Genomic DNA, 13,940 nt, shown 5'->3' with positions numbered 1-13,940 from the left:
GCAGACAATTCTGCCCCACAGCCACCCTGTAGGGCCGAGTGGAAGGGCCCCTTGAGGCTGGGGGGCTGTACATCTGTATGTGAGCAGATGTTTCACCTTTCTCTTGCCGGGTGGCTGGTGGTTTCAAATTGTAGGCCTGTGGTTAGTAGTCTACCGGGTAAGCCACCATGCCACCAGGCTCAGTCTGTAGTTTCTCTATATATTTTCTATAATACATTTTCTAGCTAAAATAAGCAATTGAAAAAAAGCATAGTATCGTATCACATACATAGTATGGTTTACATGGTATCATATACCTTGTATTGTATACATGGTATCGCATACATGGAAAAGTATAGCAGGAATGGTCCACTGATAAAGATGTGATCACTGAGCACAGCTCTGGTAAAACCAGAAATACCTAGTCAGAGGTCAGTCCACAGAGAGACCTGGAAGGACTTAGTGCTACAGGTTCAGTCTGAGCAAGTCTTCTGAGGTTTGCTTTGGATGTTTTAGCTCATCCTGGTCTTGACCCAGAGTCTGTTCATAACTGAGGGAGCCAAACATCTCCGTCACAAACTCCTCTCAGTGGATTTAGCTCCCTTCCCCGGCAGATGGGTGAGCTGCCTGCCTTATAGAACCTGGTGCAGGAGAGAGGACCAACCCCTCTGAGGCATGCCCCGCCAGGTGCTCGCAGTCCTGAGTATAAGGTTTCCTCCTGTCCCATGCAGGTATGTCCCGCCTCATCGAGCTCTGCAGGTCCCCGTCAGAAAGGAACAGCAGTGACCCCGTGCTGGTGGCCTGCCTGGTGAGTTCTCAATCTTCCCTGCCGTTAAGCCAGGAGTTTTGTTGGAATTCAGCTTTACGTGCCTTTAAAATGGAGATAATGGTGATATTTGATTCCTTCAGTGATGGGGAAAGTTATAGGTTAAAGATAAGGTGAGGCACTTTCCATGTTAGTAACTGTGGACCATCGAATTCTAGAGAATCTCCAACCTCAGGGCCTGCAGCACGTGGGGCTGGGGTATGGATGTCTTTTGCTTGACCCAAAGTGGACACAATGCTTCCCTTTCCCTTTGGACTGATACCCGCCCGCTGCGCTCTTACCCCACTGTGGGCCCCTAGTACCTTGTGAGACAGAGCCTTTAGGGAACATGACAGGATAGAGAAGATTCTCTAGCCAGCCACCAAGATTTCTACATGGAACTCAAGAAAAGTACCCCGGGAAGTTCCCCACTCAACAGTCCCTTGACGCATGGGCCCTCCAGGAGATAGCGGACACCATGGGCTGGGGAATTAATTCTCTGTCTTAGACTCTCCTCCCGACTGCAGCTACAATGAATCCCAGCTTCCAGTTAGAAACGCCAAAAATAGTAGGAAAGTCATTGTATAACCAGGACCATTGAACTTCCAGAAGACAGTGTCAGATCATTTATTTGAACTCAGAGGACACAGCAATGGGTTCACATGTCTCAAAGATCTTGGAGATGGGCAAGTCTCGGCAACATGTTGTTGCTTCCCTCCTTCCTAAGATCACCAGGAGCCGGGGCCAGCTCCTCAGGCCCTGGCAGCAGCGAGCAATGGGTCTAATGGCTCCTGTTACCCTGGAGTAGTGATGAGAGTAAGAGCAATGGGAATCGCAACAGCTGTAATGGGACATGAACGTATCTGCACATCCCAATAGGCCTGGCCTTCCCAGGATCGGTGAATTAGCCAGAGAGCTCCAAGACTGCAAGGCTTGGTGCTATAGTCAGAACCGAAGCTAACTTTCAGTTAGAGGTTAGTGAAAAATCAAAACGACTTTTTTTTTTTCCTCATCCATGTTTTCAAATCCTCTATTTATGCTTATTCTGATGCTTGAAACAGGGAAAGAGTAATAACTGGCAAGCATGGCCTAACGGGTCCCAAACACTTGGAGCCTCACCACAGAAGCTAACTGCTGGACTCTGGATGGGTCCGGAGGAAAAGGTGGTAGCATTGGAAACACACGGTCCACATTAAGGCTCTGTGCAGATAGGAAGGCTTGTTACTCTGCCTGTGGTCAGTGTGACTGTCAGGCTGGAGAAGCAGCCCTCAGGAGGGCTTGTCTAGCTCCTCATTCACTTGAAGGACTTTTCAAGTGGAAAAGGGATGACCCTCTTCTGGATCACTTGGCAGGTGAGGGGGTAAGTGCTCACCTGCTAGCCCATAGGCCGGTGATTCAAACTCCCAGTCTCTCTAGGCGGGGAGAGATGTAGCAGTCTGGTTCCATAAAGATTCACAGCCTTTGACAAACCCCATGTGGCAGATCTACTCCAGTTCCAGCCTACCGATAGGGGTCACTGGATGTCAGAATGGACCTGGCATCAATAAGTTAGGGGTTGCCTGAGATCTTCTGGGCCAGGGGCCTTTTTCTAGATCTTTTTATCATTAAAGGACCTGGAGTTTGGTGACTGAAGGACTGACAGGCTTGTTACCTCTCCACTTCTGCGTGTTGGTGCTTGGGATCCAACATCTGAACGTGGCCCTCTAATTGGGAGAGGAGGCCAGTGGGAGCTGGGCATGACAGGTGGGGTTGGGGGTTTCCTTTCTTGCCCTGGCCCAAGATCTTTCTAATTTCAAAGACTTCCTTCTGGTGGAGGGAGGAAACGTCAATTAGCCTCTCCTGTGTCTGGGGAAGTAGCAGTATAGATCACCTCTCGCAAGCAGAATTGATTTTTTTCGTAATGAAGCGTCTGTCCGTGGGCGGTTGCACTTGTTTAATACGTGGGCATGCCAGGCTGTCAGGGGAGGAGTTCTTGGGGTGACTGACAGTTAACCCTCCCAGGAAGGCAGGCCTGGAAGAAAAGCCTCCGAAGGGGGGAGGGTCCTTTGAGGTTGCTGGGCCCTGAGGGAGGGGGTGTTCTGAGCAGGCTGTGGGCTTGTGCTGCAGACCTTCTGAGATCTTTGGGGAGATGAGAGTGTTAATTTATCTTTCAGTGAGTACCAGCCTGCTCCTAATCCTTCCTCTGTGTGTGTATTGTTTTTGCTTTTCTTTCCTTGTCAGAGATTGGCTCCTTCTTTAGGGGGATTTGCTCTCCCCTTCTTTCCCTTTCTCCCCACATACTCTTCCCTCCCCTCTTTCCGGCTCTCCTTCCTCCTCCTCTGCCTCCTCTCCTCCTTGGCCCTCTTTCCGGCTTCCTCCTACCCCCATGCCTCTCTGGCACGTTTCCTCTTTCCAGCTCCATCTCGCTTTCAGGTTCTACCCGTTTTCCTTCCCTGAGTTCATCCCTGCCTCCGCTTGAATGTCCCCTCTCTTTCTTGTTCCGTCTCTGTTGTCTCACTCGCTCTCTCGATACCCTGCTGCACTCGTCCTACTGCAGGTTCCCTCTTGATGAGTCAGTCTTTCCATCAACTCCGGTTCTGCGTCTCCCTTTGTCTTCCCTTCCCCTGGCTTTGTTTTCGCTCCTGATGATGCGGGAGAGATCTATGGCCATGTGGCCTCTTCTGCTGGGTGAGTCCTGCCTACTTCCCGCTCACTCACAATCAAGAGGAATCAGAGAGATTTCTGGAACACGGCCACTCTCTCCTCCCTCCTTTCCATCCCACCGTGCCTTGCTCGGGACCTTGCCAAATGAATGGATCAAGGAATAGCCTCTGATGTGCTCAGGCTGCTTTAGGGCCCCCAGAGCCAAACATATCATTTCACTGATGCTCCTGGACGTTACATCTGAACAAATCCTGGAGTTCAACATGCCCCTGAGATGGAGCCACCCAGTAGCTGCAACAGTGAGTTCAAAGTAAGTGACGATGGCGTGGGTCTGGGCCACGTTTTGTTTTGCTGGACAGGGGGTTGCTCTGAGTTTGGACACACTCAACAGCACCGAACAACAATGAGTTGAACTGATCCTTCAAATGAGAGATTTTCAAAAGGACCGGATCCCTACAAGATCTGAAAAAGGAAGACGAGGAGACCACAGTTACGCTCATTAAGAGGTGATGGCGTCCAGGATGCATGCATACTCAGGCCACCAAGTGATGCAGGCACGCTGGTGACCAGGCAGCCCAAAGATCATTAGGGGCCAAACGCCCCATATGACGAGCAGCTCAGTTTAGCTGGTAGATGTGCCCCTCCTGAACTGCACGCTTCCGGATAGTTGAAGGAAAGGCTTGCCCCTGAGCAGAGCCAGGCTGATCTGCACTGTGCTTTCTACTCTCTCCGCAGGCTGCGCTGCGCAGACTGGCCAGTGTCTGCCCCGAGGGCCTCCAGGATGCGGACTTGCAGCAGCTGGTGCAGCCCCGGCTCGTGGACTCCTTCTTACTCTGCAGCAACATGGAGGAGAGCTTCGTGTAGGGAGATGAGGCGCATCCGGCAGCCCAGGAATCACGCCTCCTCCCAGGAGACCCCTGTAAAGCGGCTCTCACCTTTTAATTTATATTTAATTTATTTTCACATGGGATGGCAGAGGGCCAAGTAGTATAGAAACATCGTCGGTCTGCTGTCCTTGGGAGTTGGGTATGTGCTTGCTGCTGGACTTCTGTGGCTCTTTCGCAGCAGACGTTGAATGGCATCATGGCTAATCTGACGGGCTGTCAGGGGCGAGCGACCTTCATGCGGCTTTCTCCACTCCTACTGTATCTTGCCTCCTTTTTGTACTTTGAAACCACAGTGTGTTTTCACTGCCTTTCTCTCTCATTTTGTAAAAGTTGGGTTTTCTCTTTTTTTCTCTCTCAAAGGTCTTATGCTTAAAAAGAATTTCCTAGTGGGGCAGAATCTATTGGAGGGAAAGAAGTTTTCTTTCTTACATGAAGTTGTACAAACCGTGTCTTGAATCTTTTCAAAATTCAATTCTGCCTTAGATGATATTCTTGCTTTCCAATGTAATATGGCACAAAACTTCTCTCTTAAAACAAAATAGAGCTGGCTCGTTTCCCTGGGTGCATCCATCAGTCAGTTTATGAGTGATTTATTGGGAAAGAAATCATGACTTTCCAAAGGATTTCACAAGTCACCAGAATATCAGCTTCTTTACCCCCGTGCAACCTCCTGTTCACACCCAAGTGACTGGACTTGGGTTACAGTGGAGGGTGCTTCTTCAAAAGCGTACTTGAAGGCATGTTGGTGGCAGCTCAGATCTTTTGTGGTCCTGATTCCCTCATAGACATCGGAAGGAGAGTAGGTTTGGAGCTCCCCAGAGCTCTCACTGAATAGCCACATGCAACAGAATGAAGTTGGAACCCTACCTCACAACACACACAAATATGAACGGAAAATGGATCATAGAGCGAAAACTAGGAAACCCTTTGAAGGGAGCAAAGGTTCTTCCTGACCTGGGGTTGGCAGCGATTTCTTACGCACAACACTGAAAGCGTGAGTGAGAACCATAAAGGATATGTTAGTTAGACTTCATCCCGATGAAAAAGGGACATCAAGAAAATAGAAAGAAAGTGAACGTTTAAAATAGAAGGGCAAAGAAATGACAAAGTTTGTATCAGATCAGAGATTAATATCAGAACAATACTCAGGATCATCAACCATCTGGGAAACGTGCATCAAAATCTCAATGAGATACTATTTCACATGGACTCACCCACACCCTTTACCACCGGGTCAATTCAGGCTCACGATGACTTTACCGAGCAGAGTGGAACCACTCGTAGGGTTCCCAAGGTGGTTGTATTTATGGGAACGGACTGTACCATGTTTCTTCTGTGGAGTGGCTGGTGGTCCAAACTGCCAACTTGTGGGTTAGCACCAGAGTGCTTAACCATTGAGACACCACAGAGAGCCCCTTCATACTGATTAGGATGGATAAAAGAAAGAAAAGACAATAGCAGTACTGGTAAGGAGGTGGAGAAACTGGAACAATCCTATATTGCTAGTGGGTAAATGATGCACTTTGTAAGACTATTTGTCAAGCCTGCAAAATGTTAGAATTACCATCTGACCCATTCTCCTCAAGGGATATCCTCCAGAAAAATGAAAATGCAGGCCCCCCACAAAACTCGTACATTCATGTACATACGGTTTTATTTAAAATAGCCCCAAACTAGAAACAGCATACATGCCATCAACTGATGAAGGGATAAACAATGTGGTATATAATACAATGGAGTATTACTTGGCAATGGAAAGGAATTAAATACTGCTACATGTTACAAACATGAATGAATCGTAAAAGTATTACGCTACGTGAAAGAAGCCAGGGATGAAACACCACAGATTACTTGGTTCCTTGTATAAAGAGCCAACCTCACCTGTATAATCAAATTTATGCAGCCAGACTGGCTAGGAGAATTTCATTGGGAAATTGACCCAGTCTATGGAAGGAATGCTGGTAGCACAGTGGGTTACACATTGGGCTGCTAACCGCAAGGTCCTCAGTTCAAAACCATCAGCGCTCCAAGAGAGGAAGATGAGGCTTTCTATTCCTGTAATGAGTTACAGTCTCTGAAACCCACTTGGGCAATTCTACCCTGTCCAATGGGGTCCCTCTATGGCATTGAGTTTAAAAGTTCTTTTGAGCATTGATTATGCTCCCAGGAAGACTCCTCTCTCTTACATTATTTTCCTAGTTACGTTGATGTTTTTTAAACTGTAAACTGCAGAGCCATGGTAGCATAGTGGGTTGCATGTTGGGCTGCTAACAGTGAGGTTAGTAGTTCGAAACCACCAGCCACTCCACTGGAGACAGATGAATTTCCCTGCCTCTGAGTAGTTACAGTCTTAGAAACTCGAAGCGGGGAGCTCTATTTTGTCCTGTGGAGTCTCTGTGAGTCAGAATGGACTCACTAGCAGTGAGTTTGGTGTTCGTTTGCTTTTGCAAACTACTCAGTCTTGTAACATTCAGGGTGTCATTGTTTCTCATCCCCCATTGATCTCCGTGCTCTGCTCTCTTTAAAATGAAGCATCCAGAATGGACAGTCAACCCCTTCTTCACTCCCTCTATCCTACCCCCACATCTCCAGCCTCCCCAAGCCACTCCAGCTGTGATAGATGGGGGTCATCTGTGACTGAATTTGTTACAAGGATGGTGAGCGAAGGGACAATCATTACTGAACATTCATTGACTTCAAGGAATAAGAGTTCAAAGGAGGAGGAAAAGAAATGTATCAAATGAAAGCAAGCAACCTATTCTGCTAATGACAGCGTTCTGTGCCCCTTTGAGTTTTTCTGCTTGAGGTTGACGAGGGCTGGGAGCATTGGCGTATAAACGCAATTTTCTCATATTAGCTAAAGAAGTTTTACGTTGTGATAAAGAATAGTCTGGGAAGATCTAAGACCCAGAAAGATCTGAGAGCCCATTCAAAAGGAGGTGGACCCGAACGATATCCTGGCTTCCATTGTGAGAGCCGCTATGAGATGATCCTGTCTACTGAGAGCCGCACCTGGTCACGCCTTGTCTCTGGCAATATGAAACCTCAGAATAATTGTGTTCCTTTAGTGATATCTCTTTGTATGCCTGCAAATACACCACATAGCGAGAAGATGTAACCCAGAAAGGAGACTTTAGCACAAAGCAAGGGAAAAGAGGAAGACAGGAGAATTGGACACAGAATGGAAAAGGTGGCCATTGACTTCAAAGGTTATGCTTATTTTTAATTAATGTTACGCAGAAAGGTGTGGCTTATGAAAGAGAAAGCTTAAAAGAAGGAAAGGATGACATCAAACCTTGGATGGGATTTTGAGTTAAAACTCAGGGAGGGTGGGGGAATGCTGCCCTCATCTCCTTCTCAAGGCTTCTCAAGGGTGACGAGGCAGGTGTGACTCAGCCTCCATTGGTAAGTCCACCGATTCTAGATACCGGGGCACATACAGAGTTTGCTCATATTGGGGAGGCAGCTTTGCTACTGGGCTCTTCCAGGCTGATCTAGGCAGGACACATAACAGACACCCGGGGGCAGAGAACCCCCGATGTGAGGGAAAGTTGAAGGAGCCTTCCTTAGGCCAGAAACTCCTTTGGAGTTCACTCTAGGAATGGAACTAACACGGGTCCTTTTTTCAAATGTCTCCAGAAAACAGTTGTGTGGTATTTGGTGCTAGTATTCATATTCACACTTAGACTTTTTATTTCAGACAGGGAAGTGGATGCTTGTAGATGTTACATAATGTCAATAGCCAATAACTGGAAAGGGCAGATGTGGGATTGGAGCTCAGATCATTTGGACTTCAGAGATCGATGAGGAGGAAAGCAGGGCTTTACCCACCAGGCACCTAGTGGATCAGTGTAGCTCTGGACCTTTGATGAGCTGTCCTCTGGCGAGCACATCCTGCGTGCCTGCTCCAGGCCCTGGGACTAAATGCAATGAATAAGAGACCTGCTGGATTGCCTGTGACTTTGCGAGGGAGCCCATCCATTAGCTGTGGAGAAGCCAAGACTTTTAGGAAAGCTGTAGAGTACAGGGCCTTCAAAGGTGGGGTCTACAATATTGTTTGGAATCCTGGCTTTACCGCTTACAAAGTCTTTGAATTTGGGAAAGATGCTGTGTTAGTTTGGGTTGACTAGAGAAACAAATTCATAGACACTCATTATATGTATAAGAAAGAGCTTTATATACAAGAGCAATTGAATATTGAGAAAACATCCCAGTCCAGATCAAGTCCATAAGTCCAATGTTAGCCTATATGTCCAATACCAATCTATAAATTCCTCTTCAGACTCATGAAACACATGCAATAATGCCGAATGCAGGAAGATCACAGGCCAGTAGGTGGAAAGTCTTGTGGATCCAGTGGCAGTAGACGCATCTCAGCACTGGCAGGGGTCCACATGGCTCCTTCAGCTCCACAGCTCTAGTGTAGCTCCATGTGTTTTGTCAATAGGGATGTCTTGCAGGGAGGGAGGGAGTGTCTCACCTCCAGTGAGCTATTTATCTCCTTAGTGGCTCCAAATGAGGTCATCAAGCTGCAACCTGATTGACAGGCTAAACTCCACCCCTTCACTCTTAAGTCTCAAGTTGACAACAGATTATGTAACGCCCACAGATGCATAATCTCTTAATACCTTACTTTCCTTTCTATGGGATGGAATAATGATAAATCCTTAATCAAAGAACTGTTGGGAGAATTTAATGTGCGCATACATGAAAGTCTTAGAATAATATCCTGTTCGATAAAATATGCTATGTTAATAGCATTTATTCAGGTTGGCTGGACCTTTGGGGTGCATGATAGAAACAGAGACTAGCAATCCTATGGGAGATGTAAAGACTATATATATGCCTTTACACTCTAAGAATCCCTGGAGGAGTAGTGGAGTAAGTGGGCTTGCTCGCTTAATGGTTGGAGGTTCAAACCCATCAGTTGCTGTACAGGACAAAGATGAAGCTGTTCACTCTCATATACATTGATAGTCTTGGAAACCCCAAGGCACAATTCTACTCTTTTCTAGAGCGTCAAGATGAGTCAGAATTAACTCAATGGCTAGTGTTTGTTCCTTTAGAATATACTTAGGAGGAAAGAGAATTGCCTAAAGTCAAACAGCAAGTTAGTGGAAGAGGTGGGACTTGGATACAGAAGTCTCAAGAACCGTTGCTGTATTTCTGTGTATAGACGATGTATTATACAGGTTTATTTTCCACTATGTGACCTGGCATATTGGTTTTCTATGCAAGCTACATGTGTACATCATTTGCATGGGCATATTACATGCGGGAATTATACTACTGTCTCCTTAATGACCCTAAGGGCTAAAATAGAAGTGTGCCTGTGAAAACTCTTTAGGGTTTCTATGAATCAGAATTAACTTGATGGCAGGTACTTTTTTTTTCCCTCACCATTGTTGCTGTTAAATGCTTTACTAGGTACTATACATTTAAAAATTAAATTTCCAAACAATCCTGTTAAATAGTTAGTATTACTCTTTTTACACATGAAAAAAACCATGTAATTTCTTCATCACTGTTTATTATAGCACCCATCTTATAAGAGATCAATTCCTGAGGGTAAGTATTGGGCAGGCCCATATCCTAATCACTAATTGTGCTTAGTTTAGGGTTTAGGATTAAGTGCAACTCAAAGTCCATTTGAATATAATGTATTCTTTTAATGGTTTACCTTTGGGGTTTTATTTTACTTTTATTTTTTAAATAAATCAATTAATTGGGGGCTTTTAAAGCTCTTATAACAATTCATACATCAATTGTATCAAGCACATTTGTACATATGTTGCCATCATCATTTCCAAAACATTTTCTTGAGCCCTTGATATTAGCTCCTCTTTTTTCCCCTCCCTCCATCACCTTACTACCCTCGTGAACCCTTGATAATTTATAAATTATTTTTATTTTCATATTTTACACCACCTTCTATCTCCCTTCACCCACTTTCTGTTGTTCATGCCCCTGAGGGGGAGGTGTTGTAAAATGATCATTATGATTGGTTCCCCCCTTTCTCCCCCTACCTTCCCCCTACCTTCATGGTATCACTACTCTCATTATTGGTCCTGAGGGGTTTATCTGTCCTGGATTCTGTGTGTCAAGAACTCTTATCTGTACCTGTGTACATGCTCTGGTCTAGCCAGATTTGCAAGATATAACTGGGGTCATGATAGTAGGGGATGGGGAATCATTAAAGAACGAGAGGAATGTTGTGTGTTTCATCGGTGCTATACTCAACCCTGGTTGGCTCGTCCCTTCTTTGTGACCCATCTGTGAGGGCCTGTCCAATTGTCTACAGATGGGCTTTGGGTCTCAATTCTGATCACCCTTTTTCACATCAAAATGGTTGTTTATTTAGGGTCTTCTGATGCCTGATACCTGATTCCATCGACCCCTTGTAATTACACGGGTTGGTGTGCTTCTTCCATGTGAACTTTATTTACTTCCTTACTAGATGGCTAGTTGTTTATCTTCAAGCCTTTAAGACCCCAGACACTATATCTTGTAATGGTTAGGCACCATCAGCTTTTTCACCACATTTGCTTATGCACCCATTTTGTCTTCAATGATCGTGTTAGGAAGGTGAGCATCACAGAATGCCAAGTTATTAGAGCAAAGTGTTCTTGCGTTGAGGGAGGACTTGTGTAGAGATCCAATGTCCATCTGCTACCTTAAGAGTTAACCTATAAATATATGTACATAGATCTATTTCCCTAGCATTATATATTAATATATTTATACACGTACATGCCTATGTTTATACCTCTATAAATGTCTTTTGCCTCCTGTGTTTTTACTTTCTTCCTATCCCACTATCACGTTCAACCTTCAGTCAGTCCTCTCAGCTACATTTCACTTGATCCAACCCCGCCAGGTGCGCTATGCTCTCCTCACCAGGGATTTTAGATCTCATTGTTCCTTTGTCCCTGGGATTGTTGGCCCCCCCCATCCCTTTCACCCCCTTCCTGTCTCCCCTGTCTCCCCAGAACTGTTGGTTCCATTGTTTTCCCCTGGGGATTGTTTATACTGCCGATCTTATGTAGATAGACATAGGAAAAAGAAGAAGAAAAAGAGAAGAAGAAGCAACCTATAAATAGTTCCAGGCCTGTCTGCTGACCCTTTTGAGTGTTTTCTGATTGGGTCTGATGAGGTGCCAAGCCCTGCCCCCTGAGTCAGAAATCTATTTTCCAAATTATCGAGGGACTTTGTTGCTTTGCTCCCCTTGTTGCTCCGTTGAGTTCTCTTCATGTTACACCCTGGTGTGTGTGTGTGAGGGGGGGGGAGTAGGTCAAACCAAGCACAATCCCCACAATGTGTCTCCAGTGCTGCCCCAGTAGCGCTGGGGGTCAGTAAGGGGATGTCGTGTCTTGTGGTGAGGCTGACCCTACAGTCCTCTCTGTGCATTGGCTGTGCCGAGTGGGAATATCGTCCTTGAAGCTTGGTGGGCCAGGATACTGTTCATTCTCTCAATCTCTCTCTCTCCCTCTTAGTTTGCTCCCCTGTGGTCTGGGCAGACCTGCCCCTCTCCCTGGACTGTATCTTCGGTGCTGTCCTCTGTAGTACGTTCTTCTGGGCAGGGGGGTCAATGTAGCTGGGATAGGGGCCGGACCCACAGTCCTCTCTGTTCGCTCACTGCTTCATGTGGGTATGTTGACCTCAAGGTTTGGTGCACCAGGTTGAGGTCTGGTCCCCTCTCCCTTTCCTGTGGAGGCATAAACAGTGCCCTCCCCGTGGTGGATTAATGCCTTGTTTTCCCCATGGCCTTCATCTCCCTACCCCTTTTTTCCCCATCCCCCCCTCTCCTCTTGCCCCTCTTTCCCCTCCTTTATGTTGGTATGCTGTATGCATCATTGAGCTTGGTCTGTCCTCTGCCTGTGTGCCTGTCCCTAAACCTGAAAATTGGGTATTAAGTATTTTTTCTTCTGTTCCCAACAACAGAAGAAAGTATTTTTTCTTCTGTTCCCCTGGGAACAGAAGAAAACTATACAATGTACTTTTAATATTGACACAAGACCGTAGGGATCACTAAACTTTCAGAAGAGGTTAAGAAACAGCTACCTTCTGTTGGAATACAGTTCCAGGACATACACACACACACACACACACACACACACACACACACACACACACGGTGGGCGAGGGGGGGGGAGGGGCGAGGGGAGGGAGAAGAGAGCACACAAGAGCCTTGTTACTACTTTCAAGGTATTCACCCCATTGTCTGACCTCGACTACTGATCCTCTCCCACCCAGTGATTTCTGTTGAAGCCAAACATCCTAGAGGGAGGCTCACCACTTTTCAGCGTCTTTGAAACATTTATTCTTTCAAGCTCCAACATGGTCACGTTCAACTTGAACATGAGCTCACATTCAAGCTCCCTCCCTCCAGCTGAGCGTTCATCGGAGGGGCTCCGCTGAGAAGGCTTGTCTTGTGAATCACATCAGCGACCCCCTTGAGGAAACATACTGCTCCCGCCAGGCTGACATTTTCTTGAGAAAGGCCTTGAGCAGATTTCCCAAATTTTAAACATGACTTTTGGAAGGCCTTTGGACTGAATATCCTTTCTCAGGTAGCTCCTGGGCAAGGCAAGTAGGAAGTCATTCTTTAAAATCCAACTCCCACCTGAGACAGTAAATCCCATCCAACTTTTCAGCGTTTGGGAGTGAGATGGATCTTCCCCGACAACGGGAACCTTTGGAGAGTGGAAGGTGCTCCTATCCAAAAATCACACCATCAGACGGGACCACAGGAGCCCTGGGGATGGCGGTCAACTTCGCTTTGGCCAGGCTTGGTCCTCTGGGAACTCCTGCCATCCCGTTCATGCTGGAAGCTCCGAGGCCAGTGGCCAGTGGACATTTTCACTTTCACTAAGAACATGGCCAGCACTGCCTTTGCCTTGTCTATCTCTCGGCACCTGCGTTGGACATCCCGGAGAAGGGCCTGGATGTGCTGTTGAGTCTTCCTATCCTCCCCACGGTTGACCACACGGACCCAAGCCACGTGTGCCGATTCGCTGGCCTTGGAGACGGAGATTCCCATCACTTTGCTGTGCTGCAGGTCGGCCATGGCTAACACCCTGGAGAAGGCGGACCCCAGCTGAACAGATGAGGCTCCAGGCGGTTTAGTTGCAGGAAGACCTAGGGAGCTTTCTGCAGCTTTCAGGTTACTAATTAACTCCTCTTTGCAGGGTTGGCTGCTCGCTGCGACCTTTGATCAAGGGACAGGGACATCAATCTCCTTCCTCCTGTCCAGGAGTGCCAATGAGTGGGTGACACCCTTCACTGCCCCTCTTAAGTACACTTCCTACTAGGGGCGGACATTCAGCTCTCGTCCTAGGCCTTTCCCAGAACAAACGCAAACTCTTAAAACCGAGTCGTCCTTGAAAATGTTCTTCCCTCTCTTTCTTGGTTGCCTAATGAGATTCCCCAAGAGCTAAGTGGCACTACCCCTGCCGCCTGACACGTCCTGAATATTTGAGCCTGCTGAGGGAGGGGAAACGGGGGAGCTGATAGCAAAGGGCTCAAGTAGAAAGACAATGTTTTGAAAATGATGCCAACATAAGTACAAGGTTGCTTGATAGAATTGATTATGATTTGTTATAATAGCTGTAAGAGCCCCCAGTAAA

General features: G+C 46.7%; 1 protein-coding gene across 1 annotated transcript in view; it reads left to right on the top strand.

Annotated features, from left to right (window-relative positions):
- Positions 1-4,877, top strand: part of INSC (INSC spindle orientation adaptor protein) — a 163,483-nt gene extending 158,606 nt beyond the window's left edge. Inside the window, exons 12-13 of the mRNA XM_004711565.2 lie at positions 711-787; positions 4,163-4,877. Coding sequence (XP_004711622.1) covers positions 711-787; positions 4,163-4,291 — 206 coding nt within the window. The 3' untranslated portion in view covers positions 4,292-4,877. The remainder of the gene's footprint in view (positions 1-710; positions 788-4,162) is intronic.
- The last annotated feature ends 9,063 nt before the right edge of the window (positions 4,878-13,940 follow it).

Source organism: Echinops telfairi, unplaced genomic scaffold, assembly GCF_000313985.2.
Source record: "Echinops telfairi isolate 266 unplaced genomic scaffold, ASM31398v2 ScPeMD7_60;HRSCAF=208, whole genome shotgun sequence".
Classification (NCBI taxonomy): domain Eukaryota; kingdom Metazoa; phylum Chordata; class Mammalia; order Afrosoricida; family Tenrecidae; genus Echinops; species Echinops telfairi.
Note: the sequence above shows the minus strand (reverse complement) of the source record. Positions and strands in the feature narration are given on the sequence as shown.